The 27,923-nt window shown below is 39.7% G+C and overlaps 1 protein-coding gene across 1 annotated transcript in view; it reads right to left on the bottom strand.

Annotated features, from left to right (window-relative positions):
• GAD2 (glutamate decarboxylase 2) overlaps positions 1–27,923 on the bottom strand; it is an 86,316-nt gene that overhangs the window by 21,217 nt on the left and 37,176 nt on the right. The window contains exons 9-12 of the mRNA XM_078450332.2: positions 11,790–11,844; positions 10,062–10,178; positions 7,993–8,057; positions 1,789–1,867 (exon numbers count right to left, since the gene is read on the bottom strand). Coding sequence (XP_078306458.1) covers positions 1,789–1,867; positions 7,993–8,057; positions 10,062–10,178; positions 11,790–11,844 — 316 coding nt within the window. The remainder of the gene's footprint in view (positions 1–1,788; positions 1,868–7,992; positions 8,058–10,061; positions 10,179–11,789; positions 11,845–27,923) is intronic.

The raw sequence follows: 27,923 nt of genomic DNA, 5'->3' as shown, positions 1-27,923 counted from the left end.
CCAAGCCATTAAAAAGTTATAGACCATTATGTTGTAAACTGTTTTAAGTAGGCTCCACACCCAGCGTGGAGCCCAACATGGGGCTTGAACTCAGGACCCTGAGATCAAGACCTGAGCTGACATCAAGAGTCAATGCTTAACCAACTGAGCCACCCTGTCACCTCTGTTACAAACAATTTTAAATATAGTAATAGTTGCTGTGCTATAAAATAGTTGTAAAAGAAATTCCCATGGTCAAATAAATTTAGGAAACTCTACTTGATAAATTCCTTCTTTAAAGATATTTGCAATATATATCTGCCTATGAAAGGCTCCGGTATGCCCTGAAGTAATGAATCTTGCTTTTAGCTCTTCAATTTAAAATATCCCAAGTTTTTAAAATCTTTTTTATTTTTATTTAAATTTTTATTTAATGTTTATTTATTTTTGAGAGAGAGAGAGAGAGAGAGAGAGAGAGAGAGAGAGAGAGAGAGAGAATATGAGCAAAGGAGGGGCAGAGAGAGAGGGAGACACAGAATCTAAAGCAGACTCCAGGCTCTGACTTGTCAACACAGAGCCTGATGTGGGGCTCAAACTCATAAACGGTGAGATCATGACCTGAGTCGAAGTCAGACGCTTAACCAACTGAGTCACCCAGGCACCCCTAAAATATCCCAAGTTTTGTAAGCCCAGAGCTCCCTTATCACAGAATACTTAATATGGTCTTATACAATGTCCTTATTCCTTATATCTCAATAAGGAACATGCTGTCAGAGCATCATAAACTCTTGGAATTGGAAGGGATCCTAGGGGTTTTATTCTGTTCTTTTTCAATAAAGGAATCTTTTCTCTCCCTTTACTAATAAGTGTCTGTCCAATCTCCAGTCACTTACCCCCGGTGGTGAATTTATTCCTATGCGAAGCATTCACTACCTCAGAGAAAGCTTAATTTTTAGAAAAGCTTTCCTTTTATTGACCAGAAGTCAGAACTTCAATCATGGCATATTCTGATTGTGCCATCAAATTATTCCATCCAGTGCTACAGACCCAGTTCCCTGAAGAAACCGAATCTCTTCCACTTGAGTCATTTAAACTGTGAAGGATGCCATCTTCTCAAGTTTCTTTTTCTTTTTAGATTAAACATCTTTGCTTATTTCAACCACATCTGTCACAGGTTCACCAATTGTTGCCCACCATTCAAACCCTAGCTTGGTGGGGTCCCATATGCAATTTGGCACTGACCTAAGCAAATGGCTTCAGGCATGGTTTATCTAGAGGAGAGTGGGAGACTACTACCTTCCTCATCCTGGAACTCTACTTCTTTTTTTTTTTTTTTAATATTTCATTTAATTTATTTTTTAAATTTACATCCAAGTGAGTTAGCATATAGTGCAACAATGATTTCCTTAATGCCCCTTACCCATTTAGCCCCTCCCTCCCCACAACCCCTTCAGTAACCTTCTGTTTGTGCGACTCCATTTCTTTTAGACCCATTCCTTTTTTTTGAACGCTAAGTTTCTCTTGATGCATTGTTGAGTCTGCCAAGTACAACCTAACATTCTATGCCTTTTTTCACAAGTACAATTTAGCCATGTATGAAACATACCTGTCTTGTAGACTCAAACTGTGACCGTCCTATACTTGGACATAAGAGGACCTCATAATCATCCTTGTTAACAATTTGCCCTTTTTGGAGATGGCTCGCTGTTCCAGGCTGTCAAATCGTCCTGTATTCTGATTCTGTTACTACACACATTTATTCTACTGAACTCCATGGATGGACTGGGCCATGAGTCAGGGAAGACATACCTCTTCTCTAACCAGGAGAGCAGAGCACTGTAAGGGGACGCCCATCATCTTGTGTGGGTTCCATGTCACAGAGTTGGCCCTAAAGGAAAGAAATGAAGTTAAGAGGGTGGCACCCATGACAGACTCAGACTACAAGGTCCTGTGCTGGGACAATAGAGCTTCAGTGTTCTTAGCACTGTTTCTCAGACTCCCAGATGACACTAACTTTATAAAACAAGAAGTGGGCTCTTAAATCTACAACATTTTCTTTGTCTACAAAGAGAATAGGCGTGGGTCGGCATCTTCACGCGGTGCCCCCTTAGCTTCCATGCAGTAATTCAGCCAGCCTCCCTGTGATCCCCTTTGAGGGACTGGGATCATCCAGTCCAGGGTCCTGCCTTTGGCCATCAAGGAGCAGAGCACCATGCAGGTGAAGGGCTGTCCTTGTGTGCCTCCATTGTTCATGTTTCTGACACTATCACAGTGTCTCATTTCACTGCTTAATTTTGTTCTCACTCAGCTTCTCCTTCTTCCTCTTCAATTGATCATGACGTTTCTCCCAAGTTTCCTTTCACAACAGCTTCTAGCTCATCCATTTCCATCTCTTCTCTAACCCACAGACATCCTTCTGGACCACAGGTGGGATATGCTATAGCCCCTATAGCAGTTTTCAATCTATTTTGTCCTGACACACTTGAGAAATACAATGCTCTCCCATCAGCGATTGCCAGGTATTTATGCTATCTGAAAAGTCTAAAGCATAGTTCTGGGTCAGATGATGATAATAATGATAATAAATAATAATAATAATGCCCTCAAGGGTGAGCCCAGGCCACGTGTTCAGTCTTGTGTTCTTTCACTTTTCCATACCCATTTTCATCACAACAGACTATTTTATTTTCATTCTCAGAAAACTCTATACTCACACTCCTGGGTCTCCTTAATACTATTTCCTCTTTCTGGAATGTCATCTCTCTTTGCTTCACTTGGTTAAATCTTACTTATTCTCTAAGGCTCAGATCAAGTGTTATTATCTCTGCAGCCTTCTTCAAGTTCATTCAACTTCTCTCCCTCACTCTCTCTGGACTACTCACCTAGCTCCTCCCCCAGCTCCAGGGAAAGCAGCAGTTCCCTCCATGAATGAGTTCCCATTGCAAGGTGAGCCTCTGTGGATGTCTTCCGAGAGCCTGAGGGATCCTTGGGGCGGAGAATCATGAGTGTGACCCCAGTATGAAGAGACTCACAGCAGGAGGGAAAGGAGAACAGCCATGGCAGCTGCCTCTGTAGTGTGGGAAATTATTTCCCCTCCTCTGAGGGAACAAAAGACTTGGGTTCACCCTCCTCTCAGCTCTCAAGGTGCAAGAACACTGGGAAGAAATGAGAAGCTGGGACAGTCTCATTCGTTTACCTGATGAATGGTGGGCGTCAGCCGGCCAGTCAAACGCCTACTGGCCTGGGGATCTCATCTGAATCAGTGAATAGGCCCAGCTCATCTTCTGATACATGGTAAACATTAAATAAGGTTGGCTTTTGCTATCAGTTTCAATTCTATCATTTCCACGCTTGCTGACATGAAGCATATATATATATACTGCTTCTATAATATTCTACAGCTATATGACTAATCCTGATGAAACTCAGCTTTGTTAATAATGACACCTGATGGAGAAGACAATAGCTGTTCTCCATTTCTCTGACTGGAGGTGTTTGTTTCTATGCAGTGGCCAACTTGTCTTTTTAGAGTAGAAGCTGCTGAGGTTCACAACTGCCTGTCACTGAGTCTCCTGTCTTTCCTCTCTCTCAGCGGGGCTGCCTCACAAACATGGCAAAAAGCTGCACACGGTGATTCAGTGATGTGCCGTTAGTTTATTTGAGAAATGTTGGCAATTTATGAAAAACAGCCTCAGGTTCATTTCAAAGTGTTTGCTGTGAGACTCAGTTATGTGGCTTCTGTGATTTACTTTAAGTTAGAAAAAATGAATCCCTTAGGGCTCTCTTAAGACATATCCTTGTGCCCTCATTTGCGCCTCAAACTCAGAAGACCCCACACGAACTCATTAACTTACCCCCTCCTCATCCTTCTAGATCTATCCTTTCTTGTGTGTTCTGTGCCTCAGTGCCTCACACTGTCTTCCTCCCACACATCCAGCTCTCAAACCTCAGTGTTTTAGTATCATTTTCTTTTTCCTGCTCTCATGACATCACCCCTTGCAGCTTTATTTAAATAATAGTAATAATAATAATCATAATCTCTGTATAAAGTGTTTTATTCTTTAGTCCTTCGTGCTAGATTTTGTTGTAATTTTTAAGGAAGATGTTTCAAGATGCCAGCTTGGTCAAAGATATCTACAAAAAAAATGTCCCCCATACCTTTTGACATATTATGCAAGACTGTAAAATCTGCCAAGGTGGAAAGTCTCTAGAATTTCTTACAGTATTGGAAAGTAAGGCAAAAGGAAGTATTACGTACAGATAGTGTTTAAGCATTCTGTAATGTACAATGCTCTTCGTGTAATTATATATATATATATATATATATATATATATATATATATATGTATGTATATATACATACACACACACACATACACACACACACACACACATACAATGTTTCAGAAGCAAGGGAGGTAAACAGAAGTCCTTGTTCTTTAAATTACACTTGGTCCTGGGGCGCCTGGGTGGCTCAGTCGATTAAGTATCTGACTCTTAATCTCAGGTTAGGTCATGATCTCACAGTTTGTGAATTCAAGCCCTGCATCTGGTTCTGTGCTGATGGCACAGGGCCTGCTTAGGGTTCTGTCTCTCCCTCTTTCTTTGCCCCTCTCCTACTTGCTCTCGAAAGAAAGAAAGAAAGAAAGAAAGAAAGAAAGAAAAAAAGAATGCAGGAAGGAAAAAGAAAGTTTAAAGAAATAAGAACCAAAAACTTAAAGAAAAAATCACACTTGGTCCCATAGACGAGCAAGTCTCTGTGAATAGTTTGTCCTTTTTGGTGGAAGCGACACTCCTGGGTTCATCCCCTCATTTCCCTCCCTGCTGCTACTGCCCCAGTTTGCACCCTTAGCTTCTCTCACCTCCGCTACCACTTCTCACCTGGACATTCCCAAAAGCTCAATGGTTTCCATCTCCTCCCAAATCCAGAGCTGTCTTTCCAAATGGCAGGTGAGATAATCCGCCTCGTCTCCTCAAACCCCTCCATGGGTTTCATTTTTGAAAGCCACAGTAGGGGCTTTCATTTTTGTGCCCCCAACCTTTGAAATCCAAGGCTCTCCATGTGAAATAGTGGCTCCTACAGCAGTGATTCTCAGCTCGGGGATTTCTGTTGATCCTGACATGGCCCAGGAGGCAAGTTCTCCACCGAGACTCCCTGGGCAGGACTTGTGGACACTCCACGAGCTTACTAGTCACTTCCATGAGTCCAAGGCTCCAACCAAACTTATCTGGACTTCCTCCAAGGACTCTTTCCAACCTCCATGTCCTAGCTAGCTCTTCACCTTGAATGCCCTTCTTCCACTTCCATCTCATGAAGCGCCAATGCCCACCCCTGTGCGAAGCCTTCCTTTAATAACCCTGTTGAGTAGGAATCATTCCTTTCTCTGTGCTTGCCAAGCAGCTCGCTTGTCTGTCTCTTGAGCCTTTACTTCCTCTGCCTTGAATTTTAATCCATTATTGACTGTCACTCTTCCCTACTAGATTCTAAACCCTTTGAAAACAGGCTTCACACCACGTTGGTCTTTGTTCTCTCGCTGTGCCTTGCATATGGCAGAGGTTTAGTAGCTACTGAATTGAGTTTCTAAATAGCTCTCGGGGCAGGGGTGAGGGCAATAATTGGTGCTATGGTAGAAGGCATGCCAGGACCTCCAGCTGGGCTGGAAAACCTGGAGAGTGGGCCACCACAAAGGGTTATCACAGGTAAGCAGCAACCTGCTGTGGGGAGGGATTAAAGGAGTCAGTTTACATCACACAGAAGCATACTTTGGAGTATTAGGGCTTTTGGCAAGCCCTCTCAGCTATGACATCTCTAGAAAATTTGACAGTGTTAGCGAGGAAGAAGGTTGCTTTCTGAGAATTTGGTAGGCACTCCAAGGGAAGCCAGGCAGGCTCTGGTTACACGTGCCATTTTGTTATAAGGATGTCATAGGGGACCCTGTGACCACTGGGGAACCTCTTGATCTGGGGACAAGAATTGTCCATGGATTTCCTCCACTTTAGAGTGAATCTTTGAGAAAATGTATACTCCCAAGTGAGGCAAATTTCTTTCTTCAACTTAAGCCCATACACATTATGCCCAGGGCTTTCCACTGGCCCTACAACCTTATTTGCCAAAGATAGTGTGCCTTTTGCTAATAAGTCAGCAAGATGGATGCTCTCAGGTAGACAGGTGGCAGTCCCTCATTTTTTGGGACTTCATATTTCGCTATCCCACTTAGTAGATTTAGTTATAATACCGTTTCAAGAACTATGGCCATTGGAACAGACTCTATGTTCCACAGTGAATGTTCTAAGCTTTGCTCTCAAATAATAGTCTTTAGTACAAAAGTGTGTGGGTGTTTATTTTTCCCAGGTTCAGGGTAAGTAATTTAGTGAGCTTTTAAGTCATCATTGGCGGAGGACGCTCCGTGACTCTCAGCACTTGGGAGTCCCAGGTGTATTAAAGGTACAATAATAGATGCTTACTTTTTGTGCTAGAGAGAAAGAAACTCAAAGAAGAGAGAAGTACTGTGTACAGGCCACCTCTCTCAAAAGCACGAGAATTTTGTTCTTGTTCTGATCATCTGAGCAGGCACCTTCCAAGCTGTTCTTTTCTTTTCTTTTTTTTTTTTTTTTTGCATTGTCTCTCCCTGCTTAGTGCATTGCCTCCTCCTTACGCGTCTGGTTTCATTCAGATCTTCACGGGGAAAAAAGAAATTGGGCATGGGAGAAGCACCTGAGGACTAGAGGCAGAGGCCAAGACCGGCTCACTCTGGGAGGGGGCTATGCCTGCCTTCAGCCTCCCATACCTAAATGGGTACCAGCGATCAGAGAGCATAAGCAGTTCTACAGTTGGGCACTGACCCCAGCCAGCAGACTCAGGGACAGCTATCCCGCTGACCTGAGCCTCAGCCGGTCTATCTCGAGTCTTCCATGAATCAGGCAATGTGCCCCTGACTCTGCCTTGGTAACCCCCACCCCTCTTTCTACATTCACGGGCTCTCTGCGTGTGAATGGGCCTGGGTATTGCAGAGCATGCCTCACGCATTCATTCTGGTCTGGCTGCCTGCACGACCAGTGCTGACAGACGCTCCCACACTCCACTGGCCTCTCTCCTCGTCCCAGAATAGAAGTTGTGCCAAGACGTCTAGGGGCAGAGCCAGTGGGAAGCTCTTTCTGGGCAGCATCTGGCTACCTGGCAGGGCATGGGGGGCACTTGGCCTCGGATGAACTCAGGCTCTCTCAGCTGCCTGAGTGTCAGAGCTAACCATTGCTGTTGACCTGCCATGGTGTAATGGGAGAACTGGGAACGTTGAGCTTCCTTTGCACATGGTCAGCAAAGCCTGGGGCTGATTTTGCATTCTATAATTTCTTTTCCTTTCTCTTCAGACCTGCATATGTTTTATGCTAATCAAATATAACCTCCTTTGCTTTTCTCAACCATCTACTGCTTAGTCTTTGGGGAAGAAAGAAAAGGTACTCTGCTGCATCAATCAGAACTACGTAAAAAAAAATTATCATGGAATTATAACCATGAGATGATGTTATCACAAGTATGTCTTGCTTTCAGTGGGCTGTATCAAACCCCAGACCCATGCTTGCAACACTAATAAACTATAAGGGTGCAAATTTACTTATTGGTTTCCTTAAGGCGGTCAATATTATCCTTTTATGGAGCATGAAAGCTACAGATCCTCTCCCTGGAAAACTATGACCTGCTAAGAGGTTTTAAACAACTTTGGTAGTTGGTTCAGAGATTCTAGGAAGGTCATTCCTGAGTCCTCTGGCCAACCACGGACTGCAGTTAGGAATCTCTATTGGAGAAACATTCTGCTTGGGCCACTTGATATGGGAATTTGATTTCTTTTTGTTGTTTACACATAATACACATGTGTCAATGACCACACAGGCAAGGCACACAAACACTACAGAAATGGGCTCACCTGTGTTCTAAGAGTTCTTAGAAATTGTGTGCAATTTGCTTTTATATTTAGCTTTCATGCTTTACGTAGTTAACAAGAAAAATGGGCATACCTCTCCACGCCGCTCAGTTTCCACTTGTGTTTCCGGGACATCAGTAATCCCCCACCCCAAGCTGCCTGCAAAAGGAAGATCATACAAGGAAAAAGGTAGTGGGTTTTCATTGCCTAGATTTCTAAAGTTTGGTGTCTTCCAGAACAGTGAAAGTCTTGTGGGGTGAAAGTGATCTCTTCAACCCCAGGCAATTTAGGGGGTTGGCCACCTTATTCTGGTACTAGACTTGCAAAGCTTAAATTGGGGGCTGTTCTAAGGTTTTAGGTTCCACATACATTTATACAAGTGGAAGGAGACAAATTGGGGGGCACATTTCTTGTCTGCATAAGAAAAAAGATCCTTTCCCCAACTTACCACCACCACTCATAGTGCTAATGAAACTCATGATCTCAAAATGAGAAACCCTATTGTCTCCCCAGTTGGCATTACAGAGGATGAGCTAGGTACCCATTAGGCTGCTTCTGAGTTGTAAGGAAAACTCCTTTGACGAGTCTGGATAATTCCAGAGGAAATAAGCAGCTTCATGATCCTATTTTACTAATGTGTACTTTTGGATAAGATAATTTCTCTACCCAAAAAAGAAAGAAACAAGCAGGAAGAATGTGTACCAGTCAATTCCCTGAGCGATAGGAACATGCTTTTTAAAAATTTGTACTCAAGTTTGAAGATTTGAATTAGTGTACTGATGTAGTGATCTCTTTTAAAAAAATGTCAAGATGGAGATTCATTGGAAAATGTTGACATTCTTTGTGGGTAAAAATAATCCTGGGATAATTTTAAGGAAAAAACCCCCCACCTATTAGGGTATAATTGCTTTATTTACTTATTTTTTAGTTTGTTATAATTTCAGGATGAAAAATTATCCAATTTTCCAAATGGGTACTATTTTAAGAATTTTTCTAATCTAATTATAAAAGTATAAACATTTAAGATAATACGAGTCAGTGCTAAATTTGATATGTTTCAAAGAAAGCAAATACGATTAGTTAAGAAATCTCTCTATTTTAAGTAGAAATCCTGGAGGGGAGACAGCAGCATCCGCTGGTTTAGGACACACAGACATTGTTATTTTTAATGTTGTCAGGTTAATCCTCTTCCTGAATCAGCTAGCAAGGTTTAACAGGCTCTCCAGTTCTGAGACCCAGGTCATAATGCTACTGGAATTGTTCAACCTTTTCTTAGTGTCTTCATTTCTAAAACGGATGGGGTCATTGGTAGCCTAAGAAACAACTCACACTGTGAATCAGGGAAGGAAAAGAAGACTGATACCCGCCATGCAGGATAACACTGGGATAGTGGAAATTTACCTGGTTCAGCCTTAGTTAGTAATAATGGATTAGTAACAAACATTTTGCAGGTAACAGCTGATCTTTGAGCCAGACTTTGATTTACAGTGGTTGAAGTTTAAATCTTTTCATTTTGTCCATGGAAAACTTGACATTTTTTCATTTGAAAATGCTTTGGTGGGCACATCTTCATTTTAGTGTGCCCAGGCCTGGAGTCAAAACATTTCAAATATGAAGTATCTTCTTAAGTGACCCAGCTAAGAAATTGGAAATTGGTGTCCCATATCTCCTAGCAAGCTGTCAAGTCTGCTTTCCTCTCCAAATATACAAATACCTGACTTGAGTTTGAGTTTTGTATCCTTTGGGTTTCCCATGGAAACGTAACTCCTTTATGCCTTTTTGATCATTCTCACAGGGAAGTACAATCTTCATGTGTGTGACTGTGTATGTATGTATGTAGGCTGCATTCCTCCGTGGATGTTATGGGCCAATGAACCGAGAGCTAAGTGCTCAGCTTGGATACTGGTCATAGAAATGAGAATATTATCATGTTGGGAACATTAACGCATCATCAGCCTCCAACTTCCTCTAGTCAACATTGTGTGCTATGTGCGTTGTGTGCTGCTTTGTCTCTGCAATCTTAAAATCTTAAATATCCCTATTCTAAAAAGAAGCTCCCAAAGGAAAAAAAAAAAAAGAGAGAAAAGACAGACTTCATTCCACGAGCCCCAAATGAATAAACATGCAAGGGCATTTTAGTGGCAGTTCCTATGGGATACTCACATCCACATGCATCCAGATCTTGTACTTTTTGCAAATGTCAGCGACCGCCAAGAGGGGGTCAAATGCTCCATACACAGTGGTCCCAGCTGTGGCACTCACAAGGAAAGGAACAAATCCCTATGCAAACGAGAAAGCCCCAAATAAGGTCAAATAGGGCTTTGAGAATTTTTTCAAACAGCTGATGAAAACAGTAGAAATTCTCCCCCATCATCTGCAGTTTTGGAAACATCAGCAGGATCATCGACACCCTGGAGCCTGGAAGGACGTTCACTCTCCAGGATCTGAGTTCTCCAGGCCATTCTCTTGAACCTGTCAGTCAGTCTCATGAGAACAGACACTCTGGTTCTCAGAAGAGGCTGCACTGGACCCATAGGTGAGGAAGCTTTGTGGTGCCCACAAGCCATTTATTTATTCCAGGTAGATTTCCCCCCCACCTTGGCCCACTCTCTGGTCTTCCTTTTCTGTAACAGTCCTTTAGAGTGAGCAGACAAAAGAACAAAGAGAAGGAAATCTGACCGGCCCATTATTCCTAGTTGGAAAATCCTCAGACATAAATTTATTTGGTGTCTTGGGTGGGACGGGTTCGTGTGAGACTATATAATAAGCCATGACTATATATATAAGTCTTATATATATATAAGACTATATAATAAGCAGTCCTCTGGCCCTGGTTAAGTGAAAATTGCTGGAAGAAGGTAGAAGAATGTCTCAAACAGGGTGTGAACATAGCGGGAGATGTGACAGGATGTTACAGAGTCTGTCTTTAGGTGGCAGCAAAGGTTTAATCTTATGGTTTGTGCTACCAGGAGTAGTTCCCCTTCAGAAACAAGGGGAACCTTCTGGCCACTGTGTAGGAAATAAAAAAGGCATATGAAGAGGAATAATTTTTCCTGAGCTGATAATAATAAAATGTATGTTTTCTGTTGAACTAGGAACTGTAGGTTATATCCACTAAAAGTTACACTTAGGGGTGCCTGGGTGGCTAGGTCGGTTGACCATCCAGCTCTTGATTTTGGTTCAGGTCGTGATCCCAGAGATGTAGGATTGAGCCCCACGTCGGGCTCTGTGCTGAGCATGGAACCTGTTCAAGATTCTCTCTCTCCCTCTCCCTCTGCCCCTCCCCTCCTCATGCTCTCACTCTCTCTCTAAAAAAAAAAAAAAAAAAAGATAAAAAAAGTTACATTTAAGGGAGTTCTACAAGCTCTCTGGTTTGCAAACCATCCAGAGATGTAAATGACTTTCTAGGTCTCCAGAACTTGCTCCTTCTAAGACTTCTAAATTGTTTCCTAAAAAATAAGATGCTTAGAGAGCCAATCGTATCCATATTTGTAGGCAGGAAAAATGGGCCCCTTTCAAGTACCCATACAACGGTAACTCATGCTGCGTTAACATTGTGATGTTTTCCACTTGTGAAAATGATCTTTCAAATGTATGTCTGTTTAATGTCAACCCTCAGCACAGAGAAAGACAAATGCTTTAGAAATTCTTACAGCATCACTATGTGCATTACCACAGTGTATATTATTTAAAGAGCAACTTAGACCTTTCCAAAGCAGAGTCTACAACTCAGAGTCATAAACAGTGACTGGATGCAAAATCCCACATTCTCAGTAAGGCTTGGAGGTTGAGAATTGAGTCCTCTTTTTAAAACAAAGCCACAGTGTGTTCTCCACTGGATGAAAACAGAAATATGTACCTTTGGTTTGTTAACTCTCTACAAAAACTTACTTTCTGTTTGGCTTCAAGGATCCTTCTTTCAAGATCAGATGGGATCATTTTCCCTCTGAAAGGAAAAATAAATACATTGTAGGTTTGCTTCAAATACGTTACTTTGTTGTCCTTACAAGCAGCCACATCAGGGTAAAAAGTTCAACCCTAAACTGTTGATAAAAATGATCTGTTAAAACAACTCTGTGGCTATTTCCAGGCAGAAAGACATTTCCTCCCTGAATGATGCAGGACTGTGATTTCTGACACATTTAGGAGAGTCCTGACCACATGTCCCTCCACTCTGCACAGAACGTGCTTTTTAGGCCATCCTCTTAACTCAGCTGAAACAAGCCTGTTTCAATGCAAGACAGTTGGCAATGAAAAGAGAGTGCAGAAAAAAGATTTGCATTCCCAGTCTTTAAATGAATGGAGCTGCAATTTCGTATATAGATGACATGCCAAGAAGAGAAAATCCATTATGAAACAACTGAATGAAAATATTAAGAAAGCTACCTAATTACGTGCTGAAAGCATAAAGCAAGCCAAGAAAACATGGGCTCAAATTTCAAACGTTTAGATATGTGGGCTTTGGAAAAAGAAACATCCTTTCATCCCTGAAATGTTTCTTTCCTAAAATAAAAACAAAGATAGTGCTTTGCTAATTATAAAACTCCATCATTATAGGAGGCGTCTTGGGTGGCTCAGTTTGTTGAGTGTCCAACTCTTAGTTTTGGTTCAGGCCATGATCTCATGGCTCATGAGTTCGAGCCCCACATGGGGCTCTGCACTGAGAGTGCAGTGCAGATTTCTCTCTCCCTTTCTCTCTCTGCCCCTCCCTGGCTTGCTCTCTAAACAAACAAACAAACAAACAAACATTAAAAAAAAATTAAAAATACATTATTATAATAATCAAAGGAGTTGATTTCCACAAGAAGCTAGATGTAGCTAGATGTGTAATTCTTAGTCAAGTTGCCTAATTTCTCGGTGCCTATTATTATCATCCCTGGAACATAGTGATAATAATATTACTTATGGAGTGATGAGGTTTAAATAAATTAATACATACAAAAGTATTTTAAAAGTGCTTGACATGTGGGAAGCACTCCATAAGTGTTAATTTGTATTGTTGAGCTTGTAATGCACTGTGACATGTATATCCCGAGTCTTTGGGGAAAAAAAATAGGGAAAGGACAGAGTAGTTGCATGGTGACAGAGGCAGAAAAATATTCTTTAAACCAAAATACCTCTCTTGAGGTTGCTAAACTGGATAAACTTCTCACATCAGGATCATCGATCTAGGGTGTTAAAAGGCAATTTGAAAAATAAATTATGGGCAGGAGGTTGTCACAATAAATGGCTGGGAGATGCTGCTGGCATTTAGGGACCAGTGATCAGGGTTTGGTATTTGTCACTAGTTCAATAATTTATTTGTGGCTGTTCCTGTGACTTTAGGTATAGAGCAAACATTGAGCTACTTTATTACGTCTTCTAAGCTTTACATATTGAAATATATTATTAGAAGTTACTTTTCTAACACCCATTTGAGAAAAATATGTTACTTTTCTTTAAATTTATTTTATTTATTTTTATTTTTTTACATTTATTTATTTTTGATAGAGAGAGACAGAGAACAAGTCGGGGAGGGGCAGAGAGAGAAGGAGACACAGAATCCGAAGCAGGCTCCAGGCTCCGAGCTGTCAGCACAGAGCCTGATGAGGGGCTCAAACTCACAAACTGCCAGATCATGACCTGAGCTGAAGTCGGACGCCTAACTGACTGAGTCACCCAGGCACCCCTTTTCTTTAAATTTTTTTAATGTTTATTTATTTTTGAGAGAGAGAGAGACAGAGGGCAAATGGGCAAGGGGCAGAGAGTGAGACACAGAATCTGAAGCAGGCTCTAGGCTCTGAGCTGTCAGCACAGAGACTGATGTGGGGTTCAAACCCATGAACCGCGAGATCATGACCTGAGCTGAAGTCGGATGCTTAACAGACTGAGCCACCCAGCCTCAGTTAGAAAGTTACTTTTCTAATGGCCGTTTTATAAAAATAATTTTGGCATTATATAGTAAGTAGGTAAGTTATATTTTCTGTGATTTTCATTTCATTTCATGAAGGAGATGTCACAAAATAGTTGGAATATAAAACAGATATTAGGCCTGAAAGCATTAAGAACCACTGATTTATGTGAAGCTGTTTTCCAAAGGAAGGCAGTTAAAATGCAATTATCTGGAAATGGTAATGGACAGGTTACCAATGGTCAGTTGGGCTGGGTTGGAACAAAGGAGAGTAAACGAACATCTGGTGCTGAGGGTATGATTCCAGCTCAGAGCAGCCTACCTCTGGGGAACTTCTGTGAGAGGGGGCTTCTGAAGGAAGGGCAGAGGGAACGGAGAGGCAGGGTGGTGGGGCTGGGAAGAGGAACTCGCTGCCTACATTTCTCCCTATGCTTCACAGCTTGGTCCCAGGGGCATCCCCCAAAGCAGTGATTTTCAGTCTCTCCTGGATCAGGCTATGCTCAAATACCTTGCTTCAGCACCGATATAAACAAAAGGTGCAGATTTCAGAAGAGATTCAGGTATTATATTCATCCTTTACATAAAATTTTCAGCCCATTAAAATTGCCATGGTATTTTTGTGGGTAAACACGGACACTGAGGGAGATTCTCAGAAACTGTTGCAAATCCCAAATTTTGCCAACCACCTCTGCTTTTGGAGAGTTTTGGGTAGACTAGTTTTACAGCTGCTATTTGCTCGTCTAATCACATCCGGATAGTTTTATTAAGCATGAGGCAGTAAGGTGTCACCAAGAAGTCACAGATTAGGGTACATTAAAATTACAAGGGGCTGGAGACCTGTTTCTAGTCTAATTGTCTCATTTTTCAAATGAGGAAGCAGGCCAAGAGAAGTGAAGTGAGGCCCAAGATCAAATGTGGGTAAAAAGTTGGTTGTTACTAGAAATAAAACACCGAGCTTCCTAGAAGGGCTGAACAGATAGGAAACAAGCCTATTTAGAAAGATTAGAGTCTTGAAAGATAAGATAAATCCTTGCAGATAATATCTGACTTTCGTGGATCAGAGGTGTCTTTCAAGTCTGTCGGAAAGCAGTAATGAGCAGACAGTCTGTTCTATTTCCCTATCAGGGAGCTTTGGGGCAGGCTTGTCAAATAATCAAGTTTAAGTGGAAAGCGGTGGGTGTGGCTCTTAAGAAGGCAGGTTCCAGCCTTTCTTAGGCTCTGTGCTTAAGATAACCTGCTTTATCGGGGCGCCTGGGTGGCGCAGTCGGTTAAGCGTCCGACTTCAGCCAGGTCACGATCTCGCGGTCCGTGAGTTCGAGCCCCGCGTCAGGCTCTGGGCCGATGGCTCGGAGCCTGGAGCCTGTTTCCGATTCTGTGTCTCCCTCTCTCTCTGCCCCTCCCCCGTTCATGCTCTGTCTCTCTCGGTCCCAAAAATTAAAAAAAAAAAAAAAAAAAAAAGAGTAATGTTTAAGATAACCTGCTTTATCCACTTAGGAACCCAGAGGACCCCTCCCCTACCCTCCCCATTACTGCTTCACACACTGTAGGTGGTGCTTTCTCTCACAAACAAACAAACAAATAAACAAACATTTAAAAATAAAGAAATGGAGATTTTAGCCTAGTAGCATGTTCAAATAATTGTGTGACATACTAGCCAAGTACCGTTCATATGACCTATGGTTTTGAGCCATCATGGTTGTAGGGCAGGAGCAGAAGGGGCTCTAGACATGGATTGTGCATTCCTTGTCTGTCCATGTGCTGTGGGGTAAGAGAACATCGGGTGACAACGCGCAGGGTCCTCTGAGGAATAGAAGTGGTCTGGCCAGGATTGGCTTTTCCAGACAAGCATCTCGGTGCAGGGAGGCTTTGGACAGCAGCTGTTGCATTCTGTTTGTCTAGCCTAAAAGTCACTCCATAGTGGAGCACCTGGGTGGCTTAGTTGGTTAAGTGTCTGACTTTGGCTCAGGTCATGATCTCGCAGTTGGTGGGTTCGAGCCCTGCATTGGGCTCTGTCTGTGCTGACAGCTTGGAGCCTGGAGCCCGCTTTGGATTCTGTGTCTCCCTCTCTCACTACCCCTCCCCTGCTCACGCTCGGTCTCTCTCTCAAAAATAAACAAACATTAAAAAAAATTAAAAACAAATAAAAGTAGCTCCATAGCAAAAAGGTGTATCTTTAATGTTTACACCTTCCAGCCCTTAAGTGCACAATTATGTAGTGACTGATGCTTTGCAATGCTGCTCTCTGTTAGGTGTTAGCGTTTTAGAAAGGACTGGCATTTGAGTGCAGACTGTTGAACAGACGTCTGCTATGGATGTGGCTGCCTTGCACAGAGATTTCTGATTTTGCCACAGTCTGCAAAAATGTATGTAATGCTATAGGGTCAGATAACTTGACAGTTTCCTGGGCAAAATCCCACAATAGCAGCTAGCATTGCCACCAGGAAAATCTTCTCTTTGTGGGAAGAAGCTAAAGACACAAATTATACCACGTGTGGATTTTGGACCCAGATTCATGGCTAACGTCCCACACGAAGGAGAAAAGCTATCTTACAGAAAGGAGCATGTTACTAGAGGGTTGATACCTCTAGGCAGGCATCCAAATGGTCACAAATCAGGTGCTTGAGTCACTGGTGACCCTGCTCGTTGGCCCTGATGAAACTGTAGTAATTCAACCAGCTTTTCTTAAGTGAGTAGAGCTTGGCTCTGTCCACAGAGATATGTATGCAAAGAAGAAAGCATGTGTGACTCCTTCCTGTTAGAAACTGATTAATATTATGATCACTGCTAATAGCAATACTGCTGTCAGAGATGATGAATTGTCAGCTTCAGAAGCAGTCACTGCATTGTGCCTTATTCCATGATCTCTGAGCCTCATGCCAACCCTACAAGAGAGTTATTGTTTTGACCTTGCAGACAAGGAGACAGGCTCAGAGAGGCAGGTCACCGTGGCTAAAATTTGGAACGCGGAGGCAGAACAACTTGCTTCTTGCCCCAGATCCTATGCTAATTGTGTGTACTTGAAGAATTAGGTTCTCCCTCTACTCATTCATAAAATGATGATAAAGTACCTCTCTCATAAGGTTTACATGAGGATTAAATGAGATAATAAATATAAGACATGATAAAGCACTGAGTATAAAACTCAATACATATGAGATGGTCTCGTTTTCACTAGCAGTAATTCTAGGAGTCGTATGACTTGTGGGATGTCACACAGCTAGCAGAGGGCAGACCGAGAAACCTTGAGCTGTCTGACATCGGAACCCAGGTTCTTCGCACCATACACTGGATGCCTTCCAAAGCTTTTATGGGGTTCAAACAAAATATCTGCCTCTCTGCAAGGCTGAGTTCTGGAACTGTAATGTATGTAATATCAATACTATGGCTTTTTGGAAGCCCCTCAAAGTGAGTAGTTCCCTGATTCCAATTCTATTTGTTATTAGCACTGTTTAGTAAAGTAAAAACCTATCACCTCCTACTAAAATATACTGCTCCGTCATCTCTTTTTTTAAATTATTTAATGTTTTTATTTATTTTTGAGACAGAGAGAGACAGAGCATGAGCAGGGGAGGGGCAGAGAGAGGGGGAGACACAGGATCTGAAGCGGGCTCCAGGCTCTGAGCTGTCAGCACAGAGCCAGACGCGGGGCTTGAACTCACGGAGTGTGAGATCATGACCTGAGCTGAAGTCGGACGCTCAACCAACACAGCCAGCCAGGTGCCCCTGCTCCATCATCTCTTGATGATACTGTTCTTTCCTGCATAGCATCTAAATGCTATAGGACTAATCAAAATTTGCTAGGTTTTCTACCTAGTATTTTTACCCAGTCAGTGCTAAGCAGAACTATTTCTTCCATATAGATTGTGATATAGGAACAGTAAAGGGAGCTCATGGACCCAAGCAAATTTTCAAATTGCCCGGACTCTGTGGTGACTCGGAAATCTCAGACTCTGTGGTGACTTGAAACACTTTTACCGGAGAGATCCCCTGGGGAGAAGAGCTCCCTATGTCTCCACATGGCTGTTGCTGGTGTGTGTAACCTATCCAAGGACAGACCCGCAAGATAGGCTAACAAACAAAAGTCAAACAGATCAGGGGCGCCTGGGTGGCTCACTTGGTTTAAAGAACCCAACTCTGGACTTCAGCTCAGGTCATGATCTCACTGCTCTAGAGTTTAAGCCCCACATTAGGCTGTGTGCTGACAGCGTGGAGGCTGCTTGGGATTCTCTTGCTCTGCCCCTCCCTTGCGCATGCTTGCTTTCTCTCAAAATAAATAAACTTAAAAGAAAAAGTCAAAACAGTACTTGTATTACAAAACCAAACCCTCTGCCAAAAATTTTACCATAATTAGAAACAGTAAACTTCCTTGGTCCCTTTAATATGTAGTTTGATTTGGAAAAAGAACTTTAACAGATAATCATATTTTCCTTTTAAGATTTATTTTCCAATATGCACAATGAGATCACTTAGCATTATGGCCAGGATATGGGAGCAGGATATTTTTCGTGATTTTTGTATCTACTTCTAACAATTTTTAAAAAAAGATTTACCTTCTCCAAAAGCATTCACTTCACACACACACACACACACACACACACACACACACACACACATACACACACACACATACACACACGCACACACACACACACACATTCAGTCACTCACTCACTATGCAACAATTCAAGTGATGTGCAGTTGAGGACCCCAAGCATGATATGGTAAGGAGCTACTTTTGTTTTCATATGAAGCCTCCAGATTGCTGCCATTGGGTGCGAGCCTTAGAGCGCACAGAGAAGTGTGTGATGAAGGAAAGTTGTCTGAGGGCAAGAAGGTATGCTGGCCATCTCTCATCACTGCCTCAACTCCCCAAATCTGCCACTCCTCTTCCCTGAACACACTGGTACAGAGAAGAAGTGGATGATAGAAGTTCAATCACCATGTAAGGAAACATACTTGGCTATTCCAAATAAGTTTTGAATCAAGGAGGAAATAAAAACTACAATTACAGAACATTAAAAATTAATGACATGGGAATACTACATATAAAAATATGAGAAACATCCTAAATCATTCTCAGAGGAAAATGAATAGCCTGACATGCTTTTGAAATTAAATAACAGGGAATAAAAATAACTAAATATTTAATCCAAGAAACTAAGAAAATAAAAACAAACAAGGTAGGCAGGGGGAATGAATGAATTTTTCAATGAATTAGAAACTTTAGAAAGTAAACTAAATTAATAAATTCAAAAGCCGGTACACTGAAAAGATCAGTGAATATACAAGTATCTGATTAGTTCAGTAAAAAGAAAACATGTAGTGCTGCCTGGGTGGCTCAGTCAGTTAAGTGTCCAGCTCTTGTTTTTGGCTCATGTCATGACCTTACCATTTGTGGAACTGAGCCCCATGTGGGGCTCTATGCTGACAGCACAGAGTCTGCTTGGGATTCTCTCTCTCCTTATCTCTCTGTCCCTGTCCTGCCCCTCAAAATAAATAAATAAGCATTTGAAAAAAGAAAAAAGAGGGAAAATATCACATTTGAAATAAGAAAAGAGGTTATGGAAAAAGATATTTTAGAATTATAAAAAAATTAGATGTAGAATTTTATGCTAATCTTAAAATTTTGAGTAAATATATAATTTTTCCCTGATAAAATATAAGTTAAAAGAAATGATTCCAGAATATGTAGAAAATTTAAAAAGACCAATAACCAAATAAGTGAGAAAAAAGTTGCCCAAAACCCATCACCTAAAATGACAGGCCCAGATGTTTTAATAGTGAATTTTAACAATTCTGCTATTGGGAGGTAGTACGCTCTAAACTCTTACAGAGAAGACAATGGGGACCTGTGAGATCATTTCTAGAAACTAGCTAATACTAAAAGCAAAATCTGTCAAAGGTAGTTCAGAAAAGCTTATCAGCATATCTTATAGCTACAAAAATCTGGAATATGTTTTAAAATATAATACAGAGGAAATTACAGATTAACATCGGACCAAGTACAAATTGTTGCAAGAATACAAAGAATGGAAGGAAGGGGTAAAATAATAATTACTTTCTGTACCTATACATGAGTAAACAGAAATAATGTATAAGAAGAAAAATACAGATCTTTACCAAAGAATGCAAAAAATATCTGAATAAATGGAGAGACACATGTTATTTGATGAGAAAACTCAACACTGCAAATACACAGAATTGATCTCAACACAATTCCAACCAGCTCTCCATTGGGAGTTTTAGGGGAATGAGAATCTGAGAAAATAATTCTAAGGTACAAGTGGATGAAAACAATATTAAGAATATTCAATTAAAAAAAAGGGGGAGGGTTTAAAAAAATAAAAAAAATTTAAAAAAGGGGAGGGTATAGATTTTTCTTTACTAGAGTGTAGAACATATTATAACACTATAGTGATTAAAAAGTATGGCAATTGAGCCAAATGGGCAAATCAGTGGAACAAAAGTAAAATTAGGAAGTGATTAAAGAATAAGTTTTTGGATCTCACATGGTGTTGAGACAACATCTGGCAAAAACTAAGTGGATAAAAAATAAAAAATAATTAGGTACCTCTCAGACACCATATATCAAAATAAATTTCAGTTAGATCAACTATTAAAATAATAATATAAAGGTTCTAGGAAAAAAGATGAATATTAACATGTACTAAGAATGGGGGAGACACCCCACAGGTAGAAAATGGATAATTGATGATAGCTCTGACTACCAAAAAATGAGGTATTTTTACAAATACCATAAATAAAATTAAAAAGCAAACGATACATTTTGGAAAATATTTACAGCATATATACAAAAAGTGTTTTGTGTTCTTTTTCACTAATGAATGACTGAAAAGAATAAAATGCTCAACTTTGCTAATTATCAAAACTTCAAATGAAAATAATAAAAAAAACAGTTTTCCTTTATCAAATTGACACAGGTCACTTAAAGGTTTTAGTTCCTAGGACTAGTAAGAACGTGGTGAATAGTCAGCCCTGTACACTTCTTAGGGGGAGTGTAAATTGGCTGGTTCTTTTCTGAAGGGCAACATGCCAGCAAGTATCCAAACTCTTAGTGCAGACATAGTCTGGGGCTCAGAAATTCTATTTTTAGGAATTTTTCCTACGAAAATAATATAAGTATGCATGCAAATATTTAGCCACACTGATATTTATATTAGCAATTTTTTTAAATAGTAAAAATTTAAAGTAGCTTAAATGTCTAACAACAGGGGCGCCTGGGTGGCGCAGTCGGTTAAGCGTCCGACTTCAGCCAGGTCACGATCTCGCGGTCCGTGAGTTCGAGCCCCGCGTCAGGCTCTGGGCTGATGGCTCGGAGCCTGGAGCCTGTTTCCGATTCTGTGTCTCCCTCTCTCTCTGCCCCTCCCCCGTTCATGCTCTGTCTCTTTCTGTCCCAAAAAAAAAAAAAAAAAAAAAAATGTCTAACAACAGATTTGTTAAGTAATATAAATTCCAAACAATAGATTATTAAATAGTAATTAAAAATGATATTGGAGGGGTGCTGGGTGGCTCCGTCAGTTAAGCATCCAACTCTTGATTTCGGGTCAGGTCATGATCTCATGGTTTGTGAGTTGGAGCCCCACATCAAGCTCTGCATTGACAGTACAGGAGCCTGCTTGGGAATCTGTCTCTCTCTCTCTCTCTCTCTCTCTCTCTCTCTCCCTCTCTCTCTATCTGTTGGAGATGCAGGAGAGAAGCATCAAAGAAAAGACTTCAAAAGGGAAGGGCTGGAGAAGGTGCAAGGCCTTAGGGCATGTTTACACAGCTGAAAGCTGCTGTGGCTCAGCTCCTAAGGAACAGGAAACGTAAGGAACGCCAAGAGCCATTAACATTGTCCAGGGCCAGATCCTCCTTCACACCTGACCCTTCCTAGTGTTATAGAAACCAATTCACTCAAAATTCAACCATGAAAAGCTAAACCATTAGACTGATTGACACACTTGCTTAGCGGACTTTATGCACATAGTCTTTAGCAATTATCCTAATAAAAAGAAGCTTCATTCTGGAGTTGGGGCCTCATTCTGACTCATTCTGAGTATGAGGACGTTCACTTAACTGCACTTTGTGGACTCATCTTTTGTGACTCTGGCCATACTCCCTGCAACATCTCTCTCTCAAAAATAAATAATAAATAAACATTTAAAAATGATATTGGAGAATTTCTAATGACATGAAAGTTGCTCATTATATTTTATTATGTAAAAGCAAAGTTCTAATCAGTAGGTTTTATATTTAAATATACATAATATGTTTGGAACTATATACACCAGAGTATTAGGAGATTATGTCTAGATCCTTCTATTTTCCTATTTTTTATAATGAATATATTCTGTTTCTAGAATAAGAAAAGAATCTTGTTTTTTTTTTTTTTTAAAAGAAGGGGCTATCCATTATCTAATACCATATACAAAAATTAACCCAAAATTGATCAAAGACCTGTATATAAGGGTTAAAACTATAAAACTCTTAGAAGAGAACATAGGGCAAAACTTCATGAGATTGGATTTGGCAATGCATATTTTCATGGATATGATGCCTAAGGCACAAACAAAAAAAAGGAAAAATAGACAAATTGGATCTCAAAAATTAAAAACTCTTGTGCAATAAAAGATACTATCAACAGAATAAAAAGCATCCTATAGAATGGAAGAAAGAAAATAGTTCCAAGTTTCTGTACAACTTGATAAAGGATTAACATCCAGAATATATAAAGCACTCCTTCAATACAACAACAACAATAACAAAGACCCAAACAACCTAAGTCAAAGGTGACCAGATGGACCTAGAGACACATATATGACATTACATCCAACAGCAACAGAAACACATTCTTCTCAAATGTACATGGACATTCTTCACAATAGATCATATGCTAGACCACAAAGCCAATCTTAACAAATTTAAGAAGATTTAAATCACATCAAGTATCTTTTCCAACCACAGTGGCGTGAAAGTAGGAATCAATTAAAAAGAAGAAAATTGGAAAAATTACAATAAGTATGTGGAAATGAAAACCACACTGCTGAACAACCAGTAGATCAAGGAAGAAATAAAAAAGAAATCAGAAAATATCTTTGGACAAATAAAAATGAAATACATCATAACAAAACTTATGAGATGCAGTAAATCAGTTCTAAGAGGGAACTTAATAAAAATCAATATCTCAAAATATCTGGCTTTATATCTCAACGAACTAGAAAAGTAATAACAAACAAACCTAAAGTTTAGCAGAAGGAAGGAAACAATGAAGATTAGAGCAAAAATAAATGGAGACTAGAAAGATAATAGAAAAGATCAACAAAATTAAGATCTGGCTTTTTGACAAAAAAGAAACAAAATCGACAAACCTTTAGCCAGACTAACCAAGAGAAAAAAGGGAGAAAAATAAAATTAGAAAGGAAAAAGGAAACATTACAACTCATACTACATAAATACAAAATATCGTAAGAGACTACTCTAAAAAATATTGTGTCAACAAATCGGATAATGTAGAAAAAGTGAAGAAATTCCAAGAAACACACAACCTACTGGGACTGAATCATGAAGAAACAGAATTTCTGAGGAGACCAATAACAAGTAAAGAGATAAAAGCAATACCCAACAATTTCCAACAAAGAAAAGCCCAGGACCAGATGCCTTTATAGGTAAATTCTACCAAACATTTAAAGGGTTAATGGCAATCCTTCCCAAACTCTTCAAAAAAGTTGAAGAGGAAGAAACATTTCCAAACTCATTTTATGAGACCAGCATTATCCTCATACCAAAGCCAGATAAGGACACTACAAGAAAAGAAAATTACAGGCCAATATCTCTGATGAACATAGATGCAAAAATTCTCACAAAATACTAGCAAACCAAATTCAACAATACATTAAAAGGATCATACACAATAATCAAGTGGGATTTATCCCTGGGATGTAAGGATGGTTCAACATCTGCAAATCAATCAATTTGATACACCACTATAATGAAGGATTAGAATCATATGGTTATCTCAATAGAGACAGAAAAAGTATTTGACAAAACTCAACATCTTTTCATGATAAAAACTCTCAATAAACTGGGGTTAGAGGGAACCCACCTCAACATAATGAAGGTCATGTATGACAATCCAATTGTACTTAATGATTAGAAGCTGAAATATTTTCCTCTAAGATCAGGAAGAAGGCAAGAGTGCCCACTTTTACCACTTCTATTTAACATAGTACTGGAAGTCCTAGCCAGGGCAATTAGGCAAGAAAAAGAAAAAAAAAAAGACATTCAAATTGGAAAGGAAGAGGTTAAATTGTCTCTGTTGCACAGGACAGGATCTTATATACGGAAAACCTTAAAGACTACCAAAAACCAGTTAGAAGTAATAAATTCATGTGACTGTGTAGTTTTTGGATTGATGAAAGGGAGTTTTCAACATAAATGGAAATTCCTCCTAAATTCCTTAACATAAATGGAAATCATGCTCCAAATGTAAAACACAAAACAAAAACTCTCATTTTTGGAAAGATTTTAGCACAAGACCCAGAAACTTATTTCCTTAAATAGTTATGTAAACTCTCTGTAGAATGTTCTACGGCCTGTCAAGGAGACAAGTGAACTTAGAATTTGCTCAGATTCATCATGGAGCCATGGACCCATGGATTCATCATGGGTCAGGACGCTGTACCACTACTTTCCCAGGCATCTCTTCTAAGTGGTCAGTGCCCATTTGGGACTAGTTGTTAAATATTTTACAGATCACAGCTGCAATCCAGGTGTCTTTCCAAGGATCTCTCTAAACTGTGATCTCTCTAAAGGGAGATATTAAGGGGAGAGTCTCATTCATCTCTGTATCCACAGCATGGGATCTCTAAGACTCATCAATACATGGTATGTTTGTTTGTTTTCTTTTTTTGAATGAATGAATGAAATTATTGCTATTAGAAAAGCAAAGTGCTGAGGAAAAATAAATTAGAAGGTAATTACAGAGATGGAAAAAAAAAAAAAAAGAAGTAATAAATTCAATAAAGTTGCAGGATATGAAATTAACATAAAAAATCAGTCCCATTTACAGTAGCATGAAAAAGAATAAAATATTTTGAAATAAATTTAACCAAGGAGTAAAAGATATGTATACTAAAAACTATAAGATATTGATGAAAGAAGACACAAATGGAAAGATGTACTGTGTTCATGGATTGGAAGAATTAAGGTTGTTAAAATGTCCATACTACCTAAAATCCTCTCCCTATCAAAATTCAAATGGCATTTTTCACAGAAATATAAAAAACTATCTTAAAATTTATATGGAACCACAAAAGAGTCCAAATAGCCAAAACAATCTTGAGAAATAAGAACAAATCTGGAGGCATCAGATTTCCTGATTTCAAACTGTATTACAAACATATTGTAATCAAAACAGTATGTTCTGGCATAAAAATAGACACATGGATCAATGAAACAGAACAAAGAGCCCAGAAATAAACCCATGAATGTACAGTCAAATTACCTTTGACAAAGGTGTCAAAAATACACAATGTGGAAAGGATAGGCCCTTCAATAAATGGTGCTGGGAAAACTAGACAGCCACATACAAAAATACGAAACAGGATCACTATCTCCACCATGGACAAAAATTAACACAAAATAGATTAGTGACTTCATTATAAAACCTGAAACCATAAAAATCCTAGAAGAAAACATAAGCAGTAAGCTCCTTGACATCAGTCTTGGCTATACATTTTTGGATTTGACACTGAAAGCAAAGGCAACAAAAGCAATAATAAACAAGTGGGACTACGTGAAACTAAAAACCTTCTGCACAGATGGGGTGCCTGGGTGGCTCAGTTGGTTGAGCATCCGACTCTTGATTTAGGCTCAGGTCATGAGCTTGGGGTTGTGGGATCAAGCCCCTTGTTGGGTTCCACACTTGTGTGGAGTCTGCTTAAGATTCTCTCTCTCTTCCTGTGCCCCTCTCCCCTGCTCTCTCTCTAAAATAAAATAAAACAAACAAAAACCTTCTGCATAGCAAAATAAAAGATCAACAAAATGAAAAGGCAATTTATGGCACGGGAGAAGACATTTGTAAACCAAATATCTGATAAAGGATCAATATCCAAATTATATAAAGAACTCCTACAACTCAATAGCAAAACCCAAATAAACTGATTTAAAATGGGCAAAAGACGTGAATAGATATTTTTCCAAAGAAGACATATAAATGACAAACAGGCATATGAAAACGTGTTTGACATCATTAACCATCAGGGAAATGCAAAGCAAAACTACAGTGAAATATCACCACATACCTATGAGGATGGCTATTATCAAAAAGACATGAAATAATAAATGTTGATATGGGTGTGGAGAAAAGAGAACCTTCGTCTGGTGCAACCACTATGGAAAACAGTATAGAGGTTCCTTAAAAATTAAAAATAGAACTACTGTATGATTCATGAATCCTACTCCTTGTTAAATATCCAAAGGGAATGAAGTCAGTATTGCAAAGAGATATCTGCATTCCCGTTATCACTGCAGCATTATTCACAATAGGCAAGATTAGGAAACAATCTGAGAGTTAATTAGTGAAGGAATGGATAAAGAAATGTGATACACACACACGCACGAACACACACACACACACACACACACACACACACACACACTGGAATATTATTCAGCATAAAAAGAAGGAAATTTATGACAGCATGGGTGAACCTGGCAGATACTACACTAAGAGAAATAAGCCAGAATAGAAAGACAAATATTATATAATTTCTTTTTTTAAATTTTTTAATGTTTATTTATTTTTGACAGAGTGAGAGAGAGAGACTGAGTATGGGTGGGGGAGGGGCAGAGAGAGGGAAAGGGAGACACAGAATCTGAAACAGGCTCCAGGCTCTGAGCTGTCAGCACACAGCCCGATGCGGGACTCAAACTCACGAACCGTGAGATCATGACCTGAGCCCAAGGTGGACGCTTAACTGACTGAGCCACCCAGGCACCCCAATATTATATAATTTCACACACACACACACACACACACACACACACACACACGTGTGTGTGTGTGTGTATATATATATATATATATATATATATATATATATATATATTTGTATATATATATATATATATTTGTATATATATATATACTTGAAAAAATCAAACTCATAGAAGCAGAGAGTAGAATGGTGATTGCCAGGAGCTATTGAGTGGGAGAAATGGGGAAATGTTGCCCCAAGAGTACAAACTTTCAGTTATAAGATGAGTAAGTTCTAGGGATCTAATATAAGTTCTAGTAAGTCTAATGATGACTTAATAATGTTATTTTGTATAGAGTTTGTTAAGAGAGTAGACATTAAGAATTGTCACTACCCCCTTCCCCCCCACACACAAATGGTAACTGTGTGAGGTGATAGATATGTTAATTAGCTTGATTGTAATCATTTTACAATGTATGTATATATATCACAAATCATCATACTGTATACACTAAATATATATAATTTTTATTTGTCAGTTATACTTCAGTAAGACTGGAAAAATATATCTTCAAAAAAGTAAAAATAAGCAAGTGAAATTATTTTTAAAAATGGGCAAAGGACTTGGATAGACATTGCTCCAAAAAAGATGTACAAATGGCTAATAAGCACATGAAAAGGTATTCGACATCACTAATCATTAGAGAAATGCAATCAATATCACAAGGAGATACTATCACACCCATCAGTATGGCCACTATTAAAAAAAACACAAAACAGGGGTGCCTGGGTGGTTCAGTCGGTTGTGTCCGACTTTGGCTCAGGTCATGATCTCAGAGCTCATAAGTTCAAGCTCTGTGTTGGGCTCTGTGCTGACAGCTCAGAACCTGGAGCCTGCTTCAGATTCTGTATCTCCCTCTCTCTCTGCCTCTTCTCCACTCACGCTCTGTCTCTCTTCCTCAAAAATAAATAAACATAAAAACAAACAAACAAACAAACAAACCAGAAAATAGCAAGTGTTGACAAGGATATGGAGAAATTGGAATGCTTGCACACAGTTGGTGGAAATGTCAAATAATGCGGCCACTATGGAAAACAGTATGTCAGTTCCTCAAAAAATTAAAAATACAATTACCATATTGTCTATCAATTCCACTT

The sequence above is a fragment of the Panthera onca genome, chromosome B4, assembly GCF_046562875.1.
Source record: "Panthera onca isolate mPanOnc1 chromosome B4, mPanOnc1 haplotype 2, whole genome shotgun sequence".
In the NCBI taxonomy this organism is placed as follows: Eukaryota; Metazoa; Chordata; class Mammalia; order Carnivora; family Felidae; genus Panthera; species Panthera onca.
Note: the sequence above shows the minus strand (reverse complement) of the source record. Positions and strands in the feature narration are given on the sequence as shown.